Raw genomic sequence first — 23,904 nt, forward strand, 5'->3', positions numbered from 1 at the left:
ACCTATCCATTACTGTATTATTTGGGGTTTTAAATAATTTTTGTTCCAAATCTTTCATTGTAAAATGACTTTTTTCTGAGTATGAAAGCAACACATGCTCTTTTTTAGAGGAAGAGAAATCGAATGATACAGAATTATTTTACACAGAAATTTAAAAATTCACATCCTCTAACGCTACTATATATAACTATATAAAATAATCAATGATAAGTCTAAAACATTTTCTTCCAGACTCTTCTCTATTTATAAGGTTGTGAGTACTTAAGAGGCAGGCTTCAGAACTGATCCTGATTTGTGACATATGGAATGGCTCCATGGTAAACCATAGGAGCCCCTGGGGTCTCTTCCCACGGGGGCCTCCCTCGGGGATACAGGGCCACAGGGAGGTCCTGTTATACTTTCTACCACCACCATTTCTGTGCAGGTGAAATCAGGAACAATGAAGACACTTGGAAAGGAGAAGGAAGTTCTAAAATGGAAGAGAATCCTCCTGTTTTTCTTTCATGTTTAAGAATCTCAAAACATTTACCCCAATTTCACATACCCCAGAGATTGTAGAAGAGTCTTAAGGTGACTAAATCAGTCTGAGGACTGACATCTTCAGTGACCAGGTTTTCTTTTGGGGAGCAGATTACGAATTTAAAAACTTTTAATGTATTTATTTATTTGTTTATTTATTCTGAGAGACAGAGACAGGGCATGAGCCAGGTTGGGGGTGGGGAGTGGTGCAGAGAGAGAGAGGAAGACACATAATCCGAATCAAGCTTTAGGCTCTGAGCTGTCAACACAGGGCTTGAACTTGTGAACCATGAGATCATGACTTAAGGGAAGTCAGATGCTTAACTGACTCAGCCACCCAGGTGCTCCAGATTAACAATTTTAATTCAGTAAACATCCATTGAACAGCCCTCTCACGTATGTCTCAGAAAGGTAAGCCCTACTCCCCACCCCACTAGTAAAATCTTGTTCTTAGTAGTGGTGGGCTTTGTTTTGCCTTCCAGTTGGATACAGGAACATGTAGGGAAGAGGTCTTGCTCCTCAGCTCACTGATATGAGTCCTGACAGCAAACGTGGTGTGGGAGAAAGGGTACTCAGCCAACTGTCAGAGGACTTATTCCAACTTCCATCCCCAGCGGTATAAAGTTGAGCAAAACATCTCGTGACTCTGAGTGCCAGGTTCCTCACCTATAAAATGGTTATTATACTACTTATCTCGTAAGGGGCTTTGTGGGAGGAGGGGATCATTAAATGATGTAAATAATGCATGCAAAATCACTCTATAAATTTTAAACTGTTTTTACAAACATGGTATTAGGCATTATTATTTTGTACCATTGCTATGCATAGTTTATTTCACCAGGTAATTTATTCAAACTACTACAAGTACTACTCAGAAAAAATGTATAGACCACGGGATCCAAAGCGATCCTATAACACCACACAACTATTCTATTACCAGTTTCTGTATCACTCTGATTACCCAAGAGACAGAATATTAATTCCCTACTTTCACTCAGAACCACAGAACAGTATGAATTAGGTGTTTTCTCTTTTTTTTTAATGTTTATTTATTTTTGAAAGAGAGAGGCAGAGCACTAGCGGGGGAGGGGCAGCAAGAGGGAAGGAGACACACAATTCGAAGCAGGCTCCAGGCTCTGAGCTATCAGCACAGAGCCTGACATGGGGCTAGAACTCACAGACTGATAGATCATAACCTGAGCCAAAGTCAGACCCTTAACCCACTAAGCCACCCAGGTGCCCCAGATGTTTTCATTTCCTGTATCGAAGGAGGGCCAAGGAAACAAACTCATTTATAATGAAAATTTTTATTTCAAAGTGAATATCTCACATTATGCCTATCAAAGTCATAAACAACAGCTCCTTGCAAAACAAAACTAACAAAAAGCAGGAGCTGATCAAATTTCTTATACATTTACCCAAATATAAACCATCCCACACAGAAGCTGTGCTGTTTAGTGCTATGTAGAATCAACAGCTAACGGTGTTGACCTTTTAATATTAACAGAATTTAAAATTTCCCTTATATTAGAGGTTCTATTTTGGATAAAAGGAGATTTGCATCTTTACAATGGTATTGGTAACAGTCATAATTGGAATCAAGAGATAAATTCCTACCTGTCCAAAATTGTAGAAAATTCAATAGCTAAAGAATAGCTTTATCTATTCTCCTAGGCACAGTCAATAGCCATGTAGAATAATTTCAAAAACCATAAAATGCAGAATTTTAAACATCCTCATTTCCCACTGAGCATTCATGATAATTTGATTTTAACATTATAATAAAATATCTCAAACTTATTAGCTAAGATATATATGTCAGCATAAAAATGATGGCATGTTTGGTTTATTTTATTTGTATAAAACAAGCCAGGCACCCTGTTAGCTGGTTTTTAAAAAAGCAACATTCATAAAATAGGCTATGATTGCTGTTCTTGTGAACATCAATCAAGACACGTGCATTTGCATGGGCTGCTATGACAGAGACTTATGCGTTTCTTCAAGTATTTAGTGAGCACCTACTATGTGCCAGCCAATATGAGAGGACAAGGCTAGCCCAATGAGCAAAAGAGATTGATCTCAGTCCCTTAAAAGTATTTTTTTAGATAGGCAACAACAGCAATAAAAAAAAGCATATAGAAAGCACTTTTAAAGAAAGACATGAAAATTCAGACACGTGAAATAGATTGCTGAAACATTTAAAGTATAAACAAAGCTGAAGCCAAAACTGACTTAGGTAACTTCCTGATTTTTGACACATTTAAAGACAGGACTATGTAGATAATGAAGGAGATATATCTTTTGTTTTCTGTGCAGTGACATAAATGTTCTTAGTTTCAATACCTGGTATCAACTGTGACACAAAGGCACAATAGCTGTGTATTTAAAAGAGACTGCAAGTCAAATAGACCTGCACCGGGGTGCCTGGGTGGATTAGTCAGTTAAGCGTCCGACTTTCGCTTAGGTCATGATCTCGCGGTTCGTGGGTTCGAGCCCCGNTCTAAGTTCTCCTCCATTATAGTTCTTCATTGTAAAACTTCTTTAAAATAGTTGCCTGTAGGGGCGCCTGGGTGGCTTAGTCGGTTAGGCGTCCGACTTTCGCTTGGGTCATGATCTCGCGGTTCGTGGGTTCGAGCCCCGTGTCGGCTCTGTGCTGACTGTCAGCTCAGAGCCTGGAGCCTGTTTCAGTCTGTGACTCCCTCTCTCTCTGACCCTCCCCTGCTCACATTGTCTCTCTCTCTCTCCTAGAAATAAATAAAACATTAAAAAAAAAAATAGACCTGCACTGGACTCCCAGCTCTGAGTAAATTGGAGTAAATCCATCAACCTCAAGGAGTACTCAAGACTCCTGACCCACAGTGAGTGAGTTCTCAACCAATGCAATGCATACGCTTTTATTCCTGGTGGTGAACATACATGCTCTCCGTGAACATCAATAGTAAAATCTGTAGATGAGAACTGAGTCATTTACTTTTTATTTACTGCACTCCCTCTCTCCTGGCCTAAAGAAACTCCACTATGGCCATTTTATCCTGTCCTCCTTCTAGACATGCCCTCCAATCAGAGATGACCCTTGCCCCTCCGCATCCCCTACGCAAATCCAAACTTGCCCACTTAAATATCCCAGTCTTATGTTCCAGTCTCTATTTTTTAAAGCAAAGATAGCTATTTTGATGTGTATATCAGCTGTTAAGTGCTTTTAGCTTAATCTACCACTCATTCCAGAAAACACATTTCTATTTTTGAAAATGACCTCTATATTCTGGATAAAATGGCAAAGTAAACATTAATTCTTCTCCTTTCCAAAATCCTGCTAAAACAACTTTCACAAAGGCATACACTGACAGGGAGAAAGATCAGAGAGAAGAGAGCAATAATAAAATTCTGGAATATGTAAAGCAGGTGGACAAGGAATTACTAACCTAGCAGAGAGTTAAAAAGTTGACTCTTAAGCTAACAGTGGAGAATGCCAAGAAACAAACTAAATTACACTATGAGATAAATACCCAGGAATCAGAATGAAAGGCTGCATACCTATGAAAATGGAGGGGATGCTAGGGCTAACAATAGTAGTTTGGTTAAAGCCTTTTCAAGAAGGGAGAGGACCTGTCATTCGTTGTCCCACCTTGCCAGGCGAGTACGCAGGCTAGACTCCAAATCTATACCAGGTGAGAGGTACTTTATCTGCAGAGAGGGGGATGAGATGAATGGTTATATACGGAATGTGGACCTCCACGCCCTCTTCCTTCACCTACTGTCCAGCACTCTGACCAATGTCACAGGCAGGAGGATGGAAAATCTTTTTCCATAAAGTTCAAAGGAAGAAACAGGGGCATCTGGGTGGCTCACGTCATGATCTCATGGTCATGAGTTCAAGTCCTACATCAGGCTCCACACTGAGCATGAAGTCTGCTTGGGATTCTCCCTCTCTCTGCCACTCCCCACTCTCTCCCTCCCAAATAAATATTTTTTTAAAGGAAGAAATAAATATTTGAAAAATAATTTTTAAAGAGAAATTTGGAAGTCCAGTACTTTAAATTCAAATTCTGAATGATAGGAATTTCAGAGAGAAGACATCATATTATGTGTGTGTTGGCGGGGCGGGGGGGAATGGGAATAGAAATAGATCACCGACCAAGCATCTAAAATCAAAATGCTTTGGACTTCTAAACAGCAATACTGGAAACTAAAAAATAATGGACCAATACCTTTAAGCTTTTGAGGAAAATGTATTTTCAACCCAGAATTCTACACTCAGCCAAATCATCAAATCATCAATCAAATATGAAGTTGAATAAAGACTTTTTTTTTTTTTGGATATACAATGTCTTCAAAAACTATTTCCTATGTTGTTTCTCAGGAAGATATAGGGGAATGTCTTCCAACAAAACAAGGAAGTGAAGCAAAAAATATACAGACTATAGAATCCTAACATGAAATTCTACAGAGGAGAAAGGCAGAGGGCACCCCAGGATCATGGTAAAGGGAAAGTCTAAGATGATAGCTGTGCACTTAACTGGAAGGCCATCTATCTAGAACAGGTGAGTAGGCTGTAGGAGAGATTTTTTCAGAAAGATGAAACTCAGAATTCCTGATGGGTCAAAATTTCTTGGGGGGAGATATAGACAATTCGGGATTGAACAGGTTGTAAGAATAAATTAAACTAACTACAACAACAACAACAACAAAACAAAACAAAAAACCAAAATGAAACAAAACAAACCCAGACAACCTCCAGGAAAGTGAAAACAGATTATGTAGTTATAAGAGAATAATCCTGATATAAAATATGATCTGCTGTGATTAGTATTCCATAATCACAAGCATATAATCGTTAAATATTGAGCAAACTCAAATTACGATTCAGCTCTATTGGCAGGATGGGGTAAAGGAACATGAGGGGTGCATGTCTCTTGGCAGCAAGGGCTGAAAATGAGCTAAATCATCATCTTTTGCACAAGGAAATCAATAGACAATGCCCAAAATGGAAAAATCAAGAAATCGTAACAGAAGCATATTATTTAGAGATACAACTATAAATACCAAAAGAATCAGTAAACTTAGTTGTAAGCGGTTTCCTTTGGGGAGAGGAAAATGAAATAGAAAGGGACGGACTTTTTTTCATTAGACTTTCATTTTTCATTACTCTTTCATTATGTGTGTATGTTTGATAAAATTAAAAACTATAGAAAGGAAAGAAGGAAGGAAGAAAGGAAGAGAAGCAAGCAGGAAAAAAAGAACAAAATGGGCTTTCCGGAAATCCAAAACACCACCTAACGGGCAGTGCTGGAATTCTGGCCAGTGTACTTTGTTCTCCCCTCTTTCTCACATAAGCACCTCATTACAGATTCCACTCCAGAAGAAGCACTTAGACACGTTTATTAGTGGAATCTGGAATTCCTCCCAAGTTAATTTTTTGACTGCACTAAATCCAAAATTCTGACCAGGGTTAAAAAAAAATTCTAAAAAAGAAAATGACCCTTAAATAAAGTTGAAATAATAAATGATTAAAGTTTTTTATAAATTGCAAAGAATATAGCACTGGTGAAATGAGGAAAGCCCTAGCAGATATTACCGTTTGTCTTAAGACAATAATTAAAAGCATATTAATTTTGTAAACATAAAAATTAGATTAGTGGACATGAATGCAACATTGAGAAACAGACCAACTTATTACAAAATCTTAGTATATGAAAAGCAGCCATCAAAAAGTAATAGCAGAGGGGAAAAAAAGTTAAGCAACTAGGCTGGTATAATTGACTAGTAAGAATTTACTCCTCTCTAATCCTTACTAGAGATCCTATGATACACTTTAGGGATGTTAAAGAATTAAAAATGCAAAATCAATTAACAGAAACACTATAGAAAGTAAAGTTAAATTTCAGAACTCTAGGAAAACAATAACTTTCTTTTTTAAATTTCTTTTTAATTTCTTCTATTTATTTATTTTGAGAGAGAGAAGACAGCAGAGAGAACATACATGCGGGGGAGAGGCAGAGAGAGAGAATCTCAAGCAGGCTCTGCACTGTCAGCACAGAGCTAGACTCGAGGCTCAGTCTCACAAATCATGAGATTATGACCTGAGCCCAAATTAACAGTTGGATGCTCAACCGACTGAGCCACCCAGGCGCCCTGAAATGATAACTTTCCATGAGATGTGAGGCTATGGAAGAAATCTCAAAGAAAAAGATAACCAAATTTGTCTAAATAAAATGTGACATCTCTCTGCACCAAAAAAGAATAACAAATATTAAGGATTAAAGAAGAGATTGGAAGAAAATACTTGCACAAAACATAATAGACATCGTGCAGGTACTCAACAGTATATGCAGAAACAACTCCAACTGGTAAGAAAATAACATGGCAATAAATTATTGAGTAAAATGTATACAAGACATTTCACAGGAGATAAAATATTCTCAATAAAAATATGAAATGATACTTATCTACTATTTGGAAAATAAATACAAATTAAAAATAATACATTAGACTCATTAACTTAACCAAAAATGAGTGGGAAAATCAGAATATAAGATTTATCTATGCTTTAGCTACTAGGACTAGACAGAAAGAATACAAGTGAAAACACATATTATGGACACAGATGGACCTAGCAGGTACTATACTAAGCAGAATGAGTCAGACAGAGAAAGACAAATACCACATGATTTCACTTGCACGTGGAATCTAGAAAACAAAACAAATGGAAAAACAAAAACAAAACAGAAACAGACTCATAAATACAGAGAGCAAACTGGTGGTGCCAGGAGCATGGGAGGTGCTGGGATAGAGTAAGTAGGTGAAGGGATTAAGATCCACAAACTTCTAGTTATAAAATAAATAAGCCACAGGAATGTCAAGAACAGCATAGAAGACAGAGTCAAGAATATTGTAATAATGTTGTACAGTGACAGATGGTGATTACGCTTATTGTGTTGAGTATTTTGTAAATGTATATAAATGTCAAACCACTATGTTGCACAACGGAAACTAATATAATATTTATTGTATGTACTATGGTTCAAATAAAAATAAAATGTTAAAAACCCTTATTCTGTGCTCCCACTGTTATTAGTGGCACGTGTAGGTATCTAGATATCAACAAAAAGGAGAAAATGTCTATAGCACTCTAAGTTTCAGCAAAGGGCAATTAATAACTTGACAAATTTTCCAAGCAAACGTCATAGATACGCTGACAGGAAGGAATGTTCCTCTTTTCGATGGGTTTGCACTACTGTAATTTTGATTCTTTAGGGAACAAGTTCTAAAGAGTTCCATTGTCTAAAGAGTTCTCCATTTTCAAAAGGAGAAAGTATTTCATTTTGCCATCCTAACCTTTTATTTAAAAATTCCAATTCTTAAGGAAAATATAAAAGTTGAACTAACTTACAGTTAACCAAGTATTCAATCACAGCAATTGACAGTGGCTCATACTTCAGCAATAAATCAAGTTTGAACTATACAAAATAGAAGCAAAAGAACAAATGTTGAGAATTATTTCTTAACCATTCAGAAACTCCCTCTATACAATATTCGCTGAAAAAGCAAGAAAAAAATTAGAACATAAATTAAGTCATACTTGAAATAAACCAAGGAACATGCCAAAGCATAGGAAGAAAGACATAAGAAAACATGGCAAACAATCATGATAGGACATCACATGTCTTCAGTTACAGTCACATTATGAGCCTGAATTGGTAGAAAAGCAATCTGGTTATTTTCTCAACCCAAGGATCCCCTCTTAACTCGGATACTATATTCAAGGTTATTTATTAAATGTAATAAATATAAATAAATTATAATAGAAGAGCTGCAGGAGATTCAAAGATTGAATAATCCGGAAATCACAATCCCTGCCCTCAACTAAGTTTATACGTTATGGGTAAAATAAGCAGGTACAGAAATAATACGAGGGCAAGAACTGGTCAGAAAAAAAGAGCCCAATATGAGCTGTCACGCCAGGCAGAGGCCACAGACTGCAAAACCATTGCTGCAGGAAGATGAGAAGCAAGAACAGATACTGATCACTGAGTGAATGTCCCTCAAACTGGGTCTATAACAGAGCCCAAAGGCAAATCTGTCAGGCACCTTCCTAGGCCAGAATCATCAGACTCTTAAAATTAACTTTTAAAAAGTTGTGATATAAGCTCATGATTTTCAGAGCTTGAAATTGATTTTCTTTTACTATATATTAAAATATTAATTAACTTCAGGCAAGGGCACATCGAATGAAATGCAGACAGACTTCCTTCTCTGTTCGTTGCTGTCTATTTCACTCGCTAAATGAAGGAGTGATTTTTCTTGACCTCTCTTCATCAGCATGTATGCTCACATACTGGACAGGCAGAAACACAGACACACACGTGAAGGACTGGTCGATTTTGAATTAGATCAAAAGATTTTCCTTTGTGAAAAACAGGCCCTTTGTCTTATCACCAAGGCCAGCCTCATAGCTTCTATTCTTGTATGTTTCACAAGAATGGCAAACTCTCTGACCTTAGACTAAGCTGGAAGACTGATTCTATGATCTCACACCTTCTGGCACTTCCTCTTTCCTGATACTTACTGTATTCTGTTCTTAATTGTTTTACTGCCTATCCTGTCTGCCTCACCCATAAGTTCCAGCGGGTCAGGGGCTACACCTGCTGTTTGCCATGTACCCCCAAGTGCCCAGCATAGAGCATCACATTGTCCTAGGAGTTTATCAGACTCTTCTTTAGGTGACTAATACTTCCTTCAATGACCGGACTCAGAATCACTAGGTTTAAAAGTGCTTTTCCCCTTGAAGAACAATAATTATTCCCAATTTCAGTGAATAAGATAATATATTTTCCTGTCATGGTTCTTTCTCTCATCCTTTTGGATGGTCATTTAATTGTAAAATTAAACTTTTTTTTTTTAAGAGAGAGTGCGTGTGTATGCCCATGCAAGAGTGGGAGAGGGGCAGAGGGAGCAGAGGGATTGAGAGAGAGAAACTTTTTTCTTTTTAATTTTTTAATGTTTATTTATTTTTCAGAAACAGAGTATGAGCAGGGGAGGGGCAGAAAAAGAGGGAGATACAGAATACCAAGCAGGCTCCAGGCTCTGAGCTGTCAGCACAGAGCCCAATGGGGAGCTCGAACCCATGAGTCGTGAGATCATGACCTGAGCCACGTCAGACACTTAACCAACTGAGCCATCCAGGCACTGAGATAGAGACAAAGAGACAGACACAGAGAGAGAGAGACAGAGAGAGAGAGAGAAACTTAAGCGGGCTCCATGCTCAGCACAGAGCCCAATGTGGGGCTCAATCCCACGACCCCGGGACTGTGACCTGTGCCGAAATCAAGAATCAGATGCTCAATGGGCTGAGCCACCCAGGTGCCCCTGTATAGTCATTTAAAGTTATCAGACAGTACCTCAAAGCTTCATCTGACATAAAATTTCTTGGAACCTTCTAATTCTCCTAGAAAGTTTTCTGGTTCCTATAAATTCACAGATTTCCCTCCTGTGACTATTCAAGGAATTTGGCATCTCTCACCCAGCTAGTAAAAGGCCAAGTCAGAACTATCTCTCTCTCTTTCCAGTAATCTGGGGCAGACGCCAGCCACGGAATTTGGGCCAGGCTCTCTGGGCCCCACCAGGACTTTGCTATGAAAGACTAGGGGTGAGTGTCACTTATATGAAGCCTGCCAGGCAGCCCCATGTTTTCATAACTTCTTGCTAATCTGAAAAATCTCAGTATGCTTGGTCACCAGCAAAAGCATAATAGTTTGGGTCTATGGTTCTCAAACTATAGCATGATAAAAATCAAGTGGGCAAGACTTTTTGAAAATATCACTTCATAGGCTCCATTGTTAAAGATTCTGTTTCAACAGATATGAAATGTAGGCCTGGACTCTCTGTCTTCTATTTTGTTGTTGTTTGGTTTGGCGGAGGGTTGTTTTTAGAGCTCCCAGGTCATTCTGGTGATTATAATCTACAGGCTACACGTTGAGAGTCACTGTACTGTTCTGGGGCCTTTCAAAGGCATAGAAAGATGAGAAAGGGAAGGGAGAAAAAAGAGAGAAAACATAGCTTAATATCACAAAAGTATTTAACATTCAAGAATGTTATAGCCTTGAATTACAGCAAAGGCCAATATGTATTACATTTTTGTTCTGGATCCGGATGGACAAGGGCTTCCTATCACCCATGGGGTCAAAGGTTACTTCTATACCAGGTACCACCACTCCGCCCATCCTGGTCCTCCTTCACCAAGCTTCCTTTCTGCTTCTAATCTCTCTAGGATTAAGACTACTTTACCTTTTTGCTGTCTGGTCAGCAAATCTAAATCCTTAAAGGCCTTGGAAAAAATGCCAACTTTCTGGGCTCCACTCAGCAGGGCAATGGTTTGGGTCAGAAGGACACAAGCAAGGCTACTGCAGAGGAAAATGCTCTCTTCTGTACAACAGTTGTGGACGATGTGATACTCTGATCCCTTTTGGACCAAGGCCCTCATTCTCCCAGTTGCCAGAAATGTTGACTACCAAAGGCTCACAGCTCTAGAAACTGCCCTTGACTGAAGAAAAGCTGCTTGGTCCAAGATGGCACCTTCTGCCTGGTGCGGCCCACATCCAACCACCCACTGATGCAGGCAGGGAATTCAGATGACTAGCTCATTTGCTGGCAGAGCAATTCTGAAGGGCCATTCCAGCTCCAAAGCTGGGGCTACCCTGTACATGCACTCCGGTTCAGCTTCTCCCTCTGCATAATCCTGTGCTCTCTCTCCCTGACAGGCGTTGTTCCCACAGCACCTCTCAATAAACCTCCTGTACCCAAATCTCACAGTCTATTTTCAGGGAGCTTGAACTCAGAGAGTGAAGTTGCCTTTTTCAGTCAAGTAGCAACAGCACAGGGACGTGGGCCTCTGTCCTTACTTCTTGAGTACTCCGGGGGGGGGGGGGGTCACTTAATTTCTCCAAGAGTGTCCTTCCCCATGTATAGATTTCAAATACAGGCAACAACAAAAATACTTTTGGCCAGGCTTTTATGAGAAGTAAAAGAGGAACTATGTATGAGAGTATTTTCTAACTGATGAAGAGCTGTATAGTATCCTCAGCTATATCCTGGTTTACCATGCAGTAATCAGGGAAGAGGGGAGAAGGAAGTAGGGGTCTACCAATATGCTACAGTTCAGCTTACACACTGCGTCCTACTTTCTCAAACCAACAGATCTGTGTCACTAATCAATACACCTAGGCATGTAATAAAAAAATTAGAAATAAAACCAGGGGGTGACATATGCATTGCTGCAATCTTGAAACTGAAACAGAAGACAGAATGATACTCGTTCGCTGTTTCCATATGAAGATAGCAACAGAGTAATTTCCACTACTCTGTAAAGTCGGAATTCACATTTTTGCCCAATAAGTTATGCAATGAGTAACGGAATGTCATTTTACATCTTTGAACAGAGAAACCAGTAAAACAGCTGGGTATACAAAATGAGGAATACTTTCCCAGGCAACTTAGTATTTTCTGGATTACCTTGATATTAGAGCCACTGAAAAGGAAAAAAAAAAACACAACAGTACACAAATCAAGTTGAAAAACATTGAGTTAGCTCAAGAAGGATAACTGGAAATTACCAATTCTAAAACTATGCTTTATATTAAAAGTTGCCAAATTATTGAACCTTACCAAGAACTTAGATGAGATATACAAACAATGTCTAGTATTCACAGACCAGGAAGGCGTGGCTAACAAATGACTTCATGTGACAGATGGTTTTATTATCAGCAAAAGTCACAGAATGGTTAAAATTGGAAGGAAGCTGACAGACCTATGAGAGCCCCCAACCCCAGTGACTCTGCTCACAGAGAAACCACAGTCCAAATGAAGACAAACCCACATGAAATATTAACCAAAACTTTTCTCTTTCTTATTATTTGAGCATTGAGTGAATACAGGAATACAGGGATTCAGACCAAGGGGTAAACATGTGGGCTGGATCATTCCAGAAGGCTTCGTGTCAGTCTCATATGATGGTAAGCTATAAATACCTTGGTTTCCTGTTAAATGTGAAGAAATACTGAATGAAACATTTCCTTCGTGCATGGAGAAAATATTTTAAAACTTCAAACTTAAAGAGGAGTCTGCTGATTCAGTTTAGGTAGTACAATAATTCAGTGTTTGTAATCTTTAAATAGTCCAAAGTAGAGACTTTTGAGGAGCAGATAATTAGACCCTGCTTTCTGAACAAAAATCAAAGTTTTAATCCAACTCGTGAACTAATGAGAACAGTAAAGAGCAGAGGCCAGGTTTTGAGGGGAAGGAGGGAGGGAGTTGGGGTTGTTCATCAAAAACACCTTTATTGAGACCAAAGGAATCTACTTGGATGCTGAAAATAGAAAAGAGGCCCTATGGGACACCTGGGTGGCTCAGGAGGTTAAGTGTCCAACTTTGACTCAGGTCATGATCTCACAGTTTGTGAGTTCGGGCCCCACATAGGGCTCTGTGCTGACAGCTCAGAGCCTGGAGCCTGCTTGGGATTCCGTGTCTCCCTCTCTCTCTGCCCCTCCTCTGCTTGAGCTCTGTCTCTCTCTCTCTCAAAAATAAATAAAGATTAAAAAATAAAAACAAAAAGAAAGAAAATAGGCCCTAATCCCTAGAGGTATGAGCTGTTTTGCTCAGTTAAAGTCAAGAGGACAGGGGACACTGCAGGCCAGCTTCACTTAATAAGATTCTGGAAGTTATAGACAAGAGGGGTAGGTAAGCTTCAGGGTAAAACCAGAACAAAACAGGCCCCAGAAGGCAGACCACAAAACAGGAGTATAAGATCTGGAGTTATGCAGCTGCCTGAATTTGTTAGTAATTCTACCACTGGACCCTGCTCTGGAAATTCATACCCCTGGGCCAGCCTTTCTGTTTCCCCACAAAAGGAATACTACAGATTTTAGCAACAGATCATTGACTGTATCTAAGGAACACAAAGCAGTGAACATTCAGTGTTTAGGGAGAGTGGTAACTAAGGCAGCTCGGAAGACAGAGTTGTTGAAGCTCTGGGAACTTTCAGCCAGAGTAAGTCTCCATAAAAGTGTTTAACATTCCTAGGAGAAATTTTCTGATTATCCTAGGTCTATTCCTAGATCGACCAGATATACCTTGGGTGAAGGAAGGGGGAGGGGTGCCATGCAGCCCAGCAGAGCCACTGAGGGTCCATCTTATACATTGGGCTATCCCCGAAAGAAGAATTGCTGGCATTGAGACAGTGCTCCAATTTGAGTTTACCACAGTGTTCGAGACTTCATTCATTCATTCATTCATTCTTGGAGATGCCATATCAAAGTAGTGTGGTTCAGAACATAAGTTCTGGAGCTAAGCACTTGGGATCAATCTATTGATTGATCTATTGTTAGCTCTATCAATTACTAACATTACACATTATTCACCTGTCAAAAGCAGTCAATTATAGTACCTATCTCATAGGATTGCAGTGAGGAATAAAAGACTGAATTCATACAATGAGCCTAGAATTGTGTCTGGCACTGATAAGCACTCAGTGCATTTTAGCTATTATTATTATCATTACTATTATTGATTCATTCATTCAAAACCTCTTTTTTAATTTTTTTTTTACCATTTATTTATTTTTTGAGAGACAGAGACAGAGCATGAGTGGGGGAAGGGCAGAGAGCGAGGGAGACACATATTCCAAAGCAGGCTCCATGCTCTGAGCTGTCAGCACCAAGCCCAATGTGGGGTTCAAATTCACCAACTGAATTGGGAGATCATGACCTGAGCCAAAGTCGGACGCTTAACCGACTGAGCCACACAGGTGCCCCTCATTCAAAAAATTGAATGGGCACTGATTATGTGTGAAGCACTGAATACGGCCCTCACTTAATACAAACTTACTCTTCCGCTTACATCCCACTCCTAGTCATTAACCAGGAATGTAGGAGTCATCCTAAACTCCTTCCTCTCACTGCCCACCCCTAAAGATGTAGCCAAGTTCTGCCTATTAAACATAACAGCTCCTTCCCTCTTTCCACTCCTCACTATCACTGCCTGACTCAAACCTTCTCCAATTTCTCTTCTCAAATACTATAGTAATCTCCAGTGTGTTTCTCTAAGACTAGTGTTGTGTTCATCCAATCTATTCTCCATCTTGATTCTAATTTGTCTTTCCTAAACACGTATCTGACAGTATCATTCACTTGCTGGAGTCTTCTATAGGATGAATTCACAGGTCCAACATGGCCCATGGGCCTTGGTGATGTGGCCCAATCTGTCTCCCCAGCCCTCATCCCGTACCCACACTGACCAGGCTGGCGTTCCCGGATGGCACAATGTTGATCCTTCTGCTGGGCTGACTATCCCTCCATCCACCTGATAACTCCCCCTTTTACATTAAGGCTCATTATTCAATTAATAAATACTTCCTAACACCTGCCACAAGTAGTGCCCGTACCAAGGCCAGGGAGTATAATGATGAAGAACACACTCAATCCTTTCTTCCTCATAGAAAAAGTAACTTTGAGGCCCTCAAGGAGAAATGAAATATGGAAATTAGAGTTATCTCAAATTTAGTAGTTTCCCTCACTAGTTGGATACCTTACAGAATTGTAGAAACTGAATAGATTTTGGCATCAAGTCCAAAGCACCTCAGGAGATTTCAATCTCTACAGTAAACTGTGACAAAGTGGATTTGGTCATTCTGACTTGTGCGAAGATAATGTGTTAGAAAATATTGATTTGAACTATAAAAAACAATGATCAGGAGGTTACTTCAATATGGTTTTATAAAATTATAAGCCATTAATTAGCTCCTCTGTTTATTTAAAAAAATTTTTTAAACATTTTTATTTATTTTTTGAGAGACAGAGACAGAGCATGAGCAGGGGAGGGGCACAGAATCCAAAGCAGGCCCCAGGCTCTAAGGTGTCAGTACAGAGCTGATGTGGGGCTTGAACCTATAAACCATGAGATCATGACCAAAGCTGAAGTCAAATGCTAAACTAACTGAGCCACCCAGGTACCCCAGTACTTTGGGTTTTTAAAAAAATTTTTATTTATTTTTAAATTTTTTTTACATTTATTTATTTTTGAGAGACAGAGTGAGACAGAGTGTGAGTAGGGGAGGGGCAGAGAGAGATGGCAGCACAGAATCCGAAACAGGCTCCAGGCTCCAAGCTGTCAGCACAGAGCCTGATGCGGGGCTTGAACCCGCGAACCCGTGAGATCATGACCTGAGCCAAAGTCCGGCGCTTAATCCACTGAGTCACCCAGGTGCCCCTACTTTGTTTTTAAAAGGTAAGTAAATTATAAGTACCTGTAATTATCTAGGGGTAATACCAGGCTAGGTTTCTTTTTACCCAGGAAATAATATGAAATATGGTTATCAAACACTTTAAAAAATCATGCCTTTCCAATCAATACATTTTCAAATCACTCACTGAATGAAATGCTTACTGAATAAACACAACAGGCTGTCGACAAAGTAGAGGATTAAATTCAGAACTTTACTCATTCTTCCAGCAATGAGGAAACATCAAGATCGTTCATTGAAAGTCCCAGATCTGCACAAACACCAGTCATATTGGGACAGAAGCCCTACTGTGGGCACAGATTTGTCATAACGCCTCTCTCCTTCATTGGCTTTCCCAACCTTCCACACTGGTCTTTATGGCCCTTTTCAGTAACATCCTGTCTTATTCACAATTGCATAACCAGAGCTCTGTGAAGAGCCTGGCACAGCGAAGGTGCCTAACAACTGTTTGCTGAGCTGAGCTGAGCTCAACTCACCTCCACCAGAGATGCTGGCCTCTTCTTTACTGGGCATGGAGACGGTATGGTTCTTTCCCAAGAGCCACTACTCAGCTGCAATGGGACCTGTCAGCTTAAATAGTTTAATTTCTCAGCTCCAACTGGTATTCCTCGTCTTCAAAAATATTCACGTGGCACTAATTTACTAAATACAAACTGTCCAAAACATTTAGATGCAGAGAGTGACATTCAATCACTTTGTATAATGGCATATTAGTACCATACGATACCAGTGAAAGTAATAACATATGGTTATTGAATAATGAACTTCATTTTCTCTTGGGCCTCTGTGGCAAAGCACATGATTTTGATGCTTATCTGACATCAGCCTAGTGACCCTGGCTGGTATGCTGTACCATCAGGCGCTTCAGGAAACTGAAAACTTTAACTGTTACTTCCAATACCACTAGCCTGAGTTTAACACTGCATGCATTTCACATTTGAATCTTCCTTTACACACACTCAGAGCAAACCTCACTTTTCAAAAGTTCATTTAAAAAGCCTCCCATTTAAAAGAGCAGCCCTGTGACTCATTTTTGGATACCCGGGTGGAAATAACAACTCCTCCCTTTGCTGAGAAACGGCTTAAACAAGTGCATGAGAACCACAGGAAGTAACATAGATCTCAGCTAGTGTTGGCGGAGTCTAGAATTCCCTCTCGGGAAGGTGTGGTTCTTGAAGTCACGTTGCCACTACTTTTTGTCTTCACTGTTCTTAAAAAAAAAAAAAAAATCTTACGTGGGGTTGGAAGGAACTATTTCAAGGCAATATCAATTTCTTCGTATTTCCTGGCTCCTGAGTCATTATGTCAAGGACTTCAAGTCAAGAAGTACTCACATTCGGGTGTTTTTGAGAAAGTCCAACCTAAAACAGGGAGTGAACAGGTGACCACACCAAAGTCAAGTCCCCAGTAACTCACAAGAACTTCAGCCTTTCGACCTAAAACCAAAGCAGTCTTACTTAAAGACTTTGTAAGAGAAGCCGTATCTGAAAGAATTTTTTTAAATGTTTTCTATTTATTTCTAGGAGAGAGAGAGAGAGAGACAGCGTGAGCAGGGGAGGGTCAGAGAGACAGGGAGTCACAGGCTGAAACAGGCTCCAGGCTCTGAGCTGGCAGTCAGCACAGAGCCCGACGCGGGGCTCGAACCCACGAACCGCGAGATCATGACCAAAGCGAAAGTCGGACGCTTAACCGACTAAGCCACCCAGGCGCCCCAAAATTTCTATGAAGCCCTAAATGCGCAGTCCTTGCCCACTGGGAGAAAAACAATCACCCCGACGTACCTAAGAAACCCAAGTCCGCGTTTCCCGAGGCGCGAAGAGTCGGCGTGAGCACCGGCGCCAGACCCGAAATCCTTCCCCCGAGAAATTCCTCGACGCCCCAACCGCGAGGCCACCCGGGCGCCCCCCGCAGCTTTCGGCGCTCGGCCCAGAGGAGCGCGTCCCCGCCCCTGGGACAGTCTGGGAGAAAAAAAAGAGGTACCAAGGGAAAAAACGAACCCGGAACGGGACCGAACGTGGGAAGCGAGAAGCTGTGTCCTGGGCGGGCGCCGGTGCCGCGCTGGGCGTCGTGAGACGGAGGGAAACCTGGAGCGTGACTCCTGGCGGCGGAGACGCCGGCGCCTCCCGCGGCCCCGGCCGGACTCCTCCTCGGCCCCCGGAGCAGCGCGCCGCTGCCGCCGCATCAGGGCGCCGCCGGCCCAGCCCCCAGACGCGTCCGCAGCACCCACAGCTAAGGGGGCAGGCCCCGCCCCGGGACGACGGCGCCGGCCGCCCGGGCTCGCGTCCCCGCCCCGCCCGGAGGGCTTGAGCGCGCGGAGCGACCAGCCGGGGGCCGGGCCGCTCCCGCAGCCTTCCCTCTCCTGTGCGCCCGCAGACGCCCTCCGGGGCGGCCCAAGCCCCCTCATCTGTTCCCTCCCCCTCCGCGCGGGGAGGGGCCCGGGGGCGCCGGACTTTCCCCAGGAATCCCCCGCGCGCGGGTGACGTCTGCCGGCCGCTGCGTTCCGCGTGGGGCGGCCGCGTGTGCCGGGTTCGGGGTGTGGGCGTGGCCGCCGGCCCTGCACCTGCGGCGCCCCGCGAGGGGGCCGCGCGCCGGGAGCCTGGGCGCCTCACCGAGGCTGAGCCCCCTCGGACTCCCCGCCCTCAAGTGGGCCAGAACCCCCGCCGGCTTCAGTCACTCATTCAGTACCAAGAGCGTCCACTCGAGGGCTGAGGGCACTTACCGCGGTTAAAAATACCAAGACCGTGCCTTCGAAGACCTGTCATTCCAGTGGGGAAAGATAAACACATGAAGTGTACATTACGCCAAATGGCGGTGAGTATCTTGAAAAATAAGGCTGAGGCTTAAAAGTTAGGGAATGCTAAAACACACACACACACACATACACACACACACACACACACACACACACACCCCAACAAAAAACCACCATCGCCACCACCGCCAACAACAAAAACAAAGCCCTTGTTCATGGGGAATTTCAAAAGGCAGAACCCAACTGAAAGAGCTCCCAAAGGACAACGCTACAACACTTTGAGCAACACAATAAAGTAGTATTAGACTCCAATCCGAAGTAAAAAGCAAACCCATGAGCGTTTAATGGTATAAGTAGTTGAATAAATAAATAAATGCTAACTGGAGATAAATCTCCCCTGCAGAATTTGTAAAAGTTTATGTAGATACTCCACCCTTAAGAGAAGCATGATTTCCCACTCCTTAAGTATGGCCGGCCCGTTATGACTTCTTCCAAAAAGTAAGGCATAGAAAGGAGAAAACGAGTAAGTTCACGATAGAGGCACCACTTCGGCCAGAAGATCAAGGTCAATATTAACAGTCATAAATCATACTGATAGTATGCGCTCATGATATGATGTGATGAAAATGTCACTTTGCCTCTGTGGTTTTCCTCTCCCAAGCCCATGACCCCAGTTCTTACAAGAAAAACATCAGACAACAAACAGAGGGACATCCTCCAAAATACATGGCCAGTATTTCTCTGAACTGTCCATGTCATCAGAAACAAGGAAAGTCTGAAAAACTGTTAGTCTAGAGGAACCTAAGGAGACATGTCACCTAAATGTAAGTGGGATCCTGAATGGGATCGTGGAACAGAAAAGGGCCGTAAGGTAAAAAGTTAGGAAATCTGAATAAAGGATGGACTTTCATTAGCAATATAATATCAAGATTGGTTCATTAGTTGTGATGGTGTGCCATATTGATTAGAAGATGGTAATAATAGAAGAAAATGGGTACAAGGTTTATGAAAACACTTTATACTATCCTTGCAATTTTTTTGTAAATCTAAAACTGTTCTAAAAAAATAGCGTTTATTAAAAGTAAAGCTAGGGACACCTGGGTGGCTCAGTCAGTTAAGCGTTTGACTTCAGCTCAGGTCATGATCTCACGGTTCGTGGGTTCAGGCCCAAGTCAGGCTCTGTGCTGAATGCTTGCTCAGAGCCTGGAGCCTGCTTCGGGTTCTATGTCTCCCTCTCTCTCTCTCTCTCTGCCCCTGCCCAACTCATGCTCTGTCTCTCCCTCTCTCAAAAATAAACATTAAAATTATTTTTAAATAAAAGTAAAGCAAAATAAGAGAGATGAGCGGTGCTATAAAAAACTTTTTTAAAAAGTTTATTTCAAAGGCCTCCAAGATTAAAAACAAAACAAAACAAAAACAGTTGAGGAGGAAATAATGCAGATATTTGGGTTATGACCATTTCAAGCAGAGCGATCTGTAGATGTAGAGGCCCTGAGGCAGGAGTGTTCTTGGCTTCTTGGATTAGTGTCAATGTGGGTAGAACAGAATGAGTGGGGGAAGGGTGATGGGTGGTGGTACTAGGGCTGGGGAATGGAGCATGTAGGACCTTGGTGGTCATGATACTTTTAAAATTTTACTCTGACTAAGAAAGGAAGACACTGAAGAATTTTTAGTAGAAGAGTGACCTGATATGGCTTTTTTTTCTTTTTTTTAATTTGCTATTGTGTAGACCAGTTAGCGGGAGAGGATGGAAGAAAGCCAACCAGTTAGGAAACTGTGCTGATTAATTTTATCTGACAACTCCACTGGGCAGTGGGGTTCCCAGGTTAAGGATTATTCTGGATGTGTCTCTAAGAGTGTTTTAGAAGAGATTAACATTTGAATCTATAGAATGAGTAAAGCAGATTGCCCACCTCAATATGGGCGGGAGCCATCCAATCTGTTAAAGGCCTGAATAGAACAGCAGGCTGGGTAAGGGAGAATTGATCCTCTCTAGGCCTGAGTTTGAGCTTGGACATCAACTTTTTCCTGCCTTCAGATCTGGCCTCAAACTGGTAGTTATAACATTTGCTCTCCTGCTTTTCAGACCTTTGGACTCAGACTGGAATTATACCACCAACTTTCCTGGGTCTCCATCTTGCCAACTGAAGATCTTGGAAGTTCTCAGCCTCCGTTATATATGTTCTGTTTCTCTGAACCACCCTGACTGATACAAAACCATAGCAGTAGAGCTGGTAAGAAATGGGCAGGCTCTGGGTATATTGCCAAGGAGAAGCTGACATGACTGGCTGATTAATTGGTTGTAGGACATGAGAGAGTAAAAGAAGTCAGGATGAGTTAAGGTTTTTACTCAGAGCAATTAGAAGAAAAGAGGTTCCTTTTGCTAACCAAGAAGACTGTTGAGCAGCAAGTTGTGGGGCTGGAGGAGGGAGGGGAGGCTGCTGGGAATTAAGAGTTCCATTTTGGACACTTTAAGTTAGAGTTGTCAAGAAGGCATTTGGACAGGTGTGTCTCGGATGATGATATCACTTGGGAAGTCTTTAGTGATTTGTGGTGTGCAGGTAGAATTTAGATGTCTGCAGTCTAAGCCATGGGGCACTCCAAGGGTCAGGGATCAAGGAGCATGAAGAATCAAAAAAAGGAGAATAAGAAAGCATAATCAGTGATCTAGGAGGTAGACTAACAAAGAATGGTGTTCCAGAAGCCAAATGAAAGCAGTGTTTCAAGAAAGATCAACTTATCAAACCCTGCTAAAGTGGATGAAATTAGAACTGAAAACTGAGCAATGGGCTTGGCCATGTGCAGGTCAGCACACACTTGATAAGAATTTGGGTGGTGTGTAGTGATCAAAGCCTGTATGGATTGGGCCCATAGAGAATAAAAAAAGAGTAAATGGAGACAGAAGATCGAGGCAAAAGCTGGAAGGAAATACATGGTTAAGAGAGAGATTTTTATTTTTAATTAGAAGACACACCTGTGTGTATGCTCATGGGCATAAGCCAAAAAACAAGGAGCAATTGATGGTGCAGGAGAGAAAAGATCGTTGCTGAAGCAATGTTCTTGAGTAGATGAGCAAGGATGGAATCCAATGCATGAAAGGAATGTTGGGGTTAAGTTGGAGAAGATAGAAATTTTTTTCTGAAAGCAGGAGGGAAGACAGAACAAATGGGCACAGATACTGTTAATTGTGGAGGCAGGAATATGTTTTCTCAATGAAAAAGCAAGGTTATCAGTGGAGAGTGAGGAATAGAGAAGAAAGTTCATAAAAAGGGTATTCCATTTGAAACATCTCCCAGGGATAGTGAGAGAGTAAACGAACTTTGAAAATATAGTCGGATTGCTGGATAATACTAAGGGTTCGTTTCAAGTCAGGGATCATGGATATAAAGGGAGACCAGTCAAAATAGTTGTGTGTTCTGACCAGTCTCATTTTCCTACTTGGGTACAAATAATGCTAGGCAGAGGTCCAGATACAAGTGGAGTTTGGGTTTGGCCAGCTGAATAGGATGGAGGAGAGAGGGCCAAGAACCTGGAGCATCTATGCAAGAGAATGATTATAAGGAAGGACCATGGCATTTATCATGAGAGGAGAGAGGAGAGAAGAGAGAACATGAATGATGGCATTGAGGCAAAGTGGAAGGTGTTAGGTTGGTGGATTGAAGATTCCAGGGTATCAAAAATTTGTGCAGTGAGGGGATTAGAGAGATCCAGTTGGAAAAATGCAAGTTGGTTATCAGAGAGTGGTTTCTTTGAGACTTAGCTGATGAAGGAATGAAGATACTGGTAATGACAAATTCTAGACTGACCTGGGTTTTCTGCAATTGATGTGCCCACCAGGTAGGTCTCCTATATTTTATACATTTTTTTCTGGAAAGGTTGGCTCTCACCTCCAGTCTAGATTTCCTGAACTATGAGTATGGATGAGGACTCTAGGGTAAATCCAGATAAAGAGGGGGAAGCACTTGGAGAGAGGCATAGCTTTCTCACCAAGGCTTGTCCTCTGTATACACTATTTCATACCCTCCTGCCATCCCAAATTTGAAGTGCTCATAAACTCATTGAAACTCAGGATTGGAAGGACATCTAGCCCAGCTACCCCCTCAGATGCAACTCCTCGATAGCCTTCAGCTAAATAGACGTATTTTATCCCCACTCCATGTCGTGATCACCAACCACCATTTCTCTTTGCCACGCTAGGTTGCAAACTCCTCGAGGGCATATGTTTAACCTGTCTTTTTTGCAAGTGATAAAATATATGTAACTTAAAATTTTTCATCGTAACCATTTGAAAGCGCAAAGTTCAGTTACGTAAGTACATTCACACTGCTGTGTGACCGTCACCATCCATTTCCAGAAAAATTTATCTACCCCAACTGACAATTCTGTGCCCATTAAACACTAATTCTCTATTCCCCCCTCTCTCCAGCCCCTGGCAGTGATCATTCTACTTACTGTCTCTATCAATTTGACTACTCTAGATATGTTATACAAATGGAATGGCACAATATTTGTTCCTTTGTAGCTGGCTTGTTTCATTCAGCATAATGGTCAGGATTTATCTATGTTATAGCATGTGTCAGAATCTTGAGAGAAATAAATAGAGAGAGGGAATCCCAAGCAGGCTCCATCCTGTCAGCGCAAAGCCAAACACAGGGTTTAGTCTCACAAACCATGAGATCATGACCTGAGCTGAAATCAAGAGTCAGATGCTTAACCGACTGAGCCACCCAGGTAACCTGAATCTTTTTCCTTTTAAAGGCTGAATACTATTTCTTTTTCAGTCTTTTCTTCAAATTTTCTGGAGTCCATACCCAGAAGTGGAGTTGCTGGATCATATAGTCATTCTCTGTGTAATTTTTTGTGGTGTCCGCACACCATTCTTCACAGTAGCTGCACTAGTTTACATTCATACCAGCAATGCACAAGGGTTCTGGTTTCTCCACCCCCTTGCCAACACTTGTTATCTTCTTATGACCTATCTTTGATTTCCTCTCTATGGAAATTCCTCTCTATGCTGCTAGGCACATGATGGTGTATGAGTAAATGAACAGCTGTTGTTAGCCCTGTCAAAAAGGAAAATGAGGTTAAATGAATCAGCAAGCCCTATCTTGCACATCTTGTTCTAGATCTTTACTGTCCATTATTGCAGCCACATGTAGCTATTTAAATTTAAATTAATTAAGATTAAGCAAAATTTTAAATTCAGTTCCTCAGTCTCTGTGACATTTTCAATGCATAATGGTCACCATAGCTAATGGTAATTAGTGCCCACACTGCATTGGACTGTGCAGAATAGGAAATTAGCATGATTGCAGACAGTTCTTTGGTTACTATATTGGTT

At 41.5% G+C, this 23,904-nt stretch overlaps 1 protein-coding gene across 3 annotated transcripts in view; it reads right to left on the reverse strand.

The window, feature by feature from the left end:
- STX11 (syntaxin 11) overlaps positions 1-17,999 on the reverse strand; it is a 35,784-nt gene extending 17,785 nt beyond the window's left edge. Inside the window, exon 1 of one of the 3 annotated variants that reach the window (XM_039230912.1) lies at positions 17,809-17,999. Coding sequence is in view for 1 of the 3 variants with exons in the window: in XM_039230911.1 (XP_039086842.1) it covers positions 16,288-16,324 (37 nt within the window). In the remaining 2 variants the exon portion in view is untranslated. The other 2 variants (XM_039230913.1, XM_039230911.1) reach the window with 2 other exon arrangements.
- Positions 18,000-23,904: the final 5,905 nt, after the last annotated feature.

The sequence above is a fragment of the Hyaena hyaena genome, unplaced genomic scaffold, assembly GCF_003009895.1.
Source record: "Hyaena hyaena isolate Hyena2069 unplaced genomic scaffold, ASM300989v1 scaffold_52, whole genome shotgun sequence".
NCBI classification, from domain to species: Eukaryota; Metazoa; Chordata; class Mammalia; order Carnivora; family Hyaenidae; genus Hyaena; species Hyaena hyaena.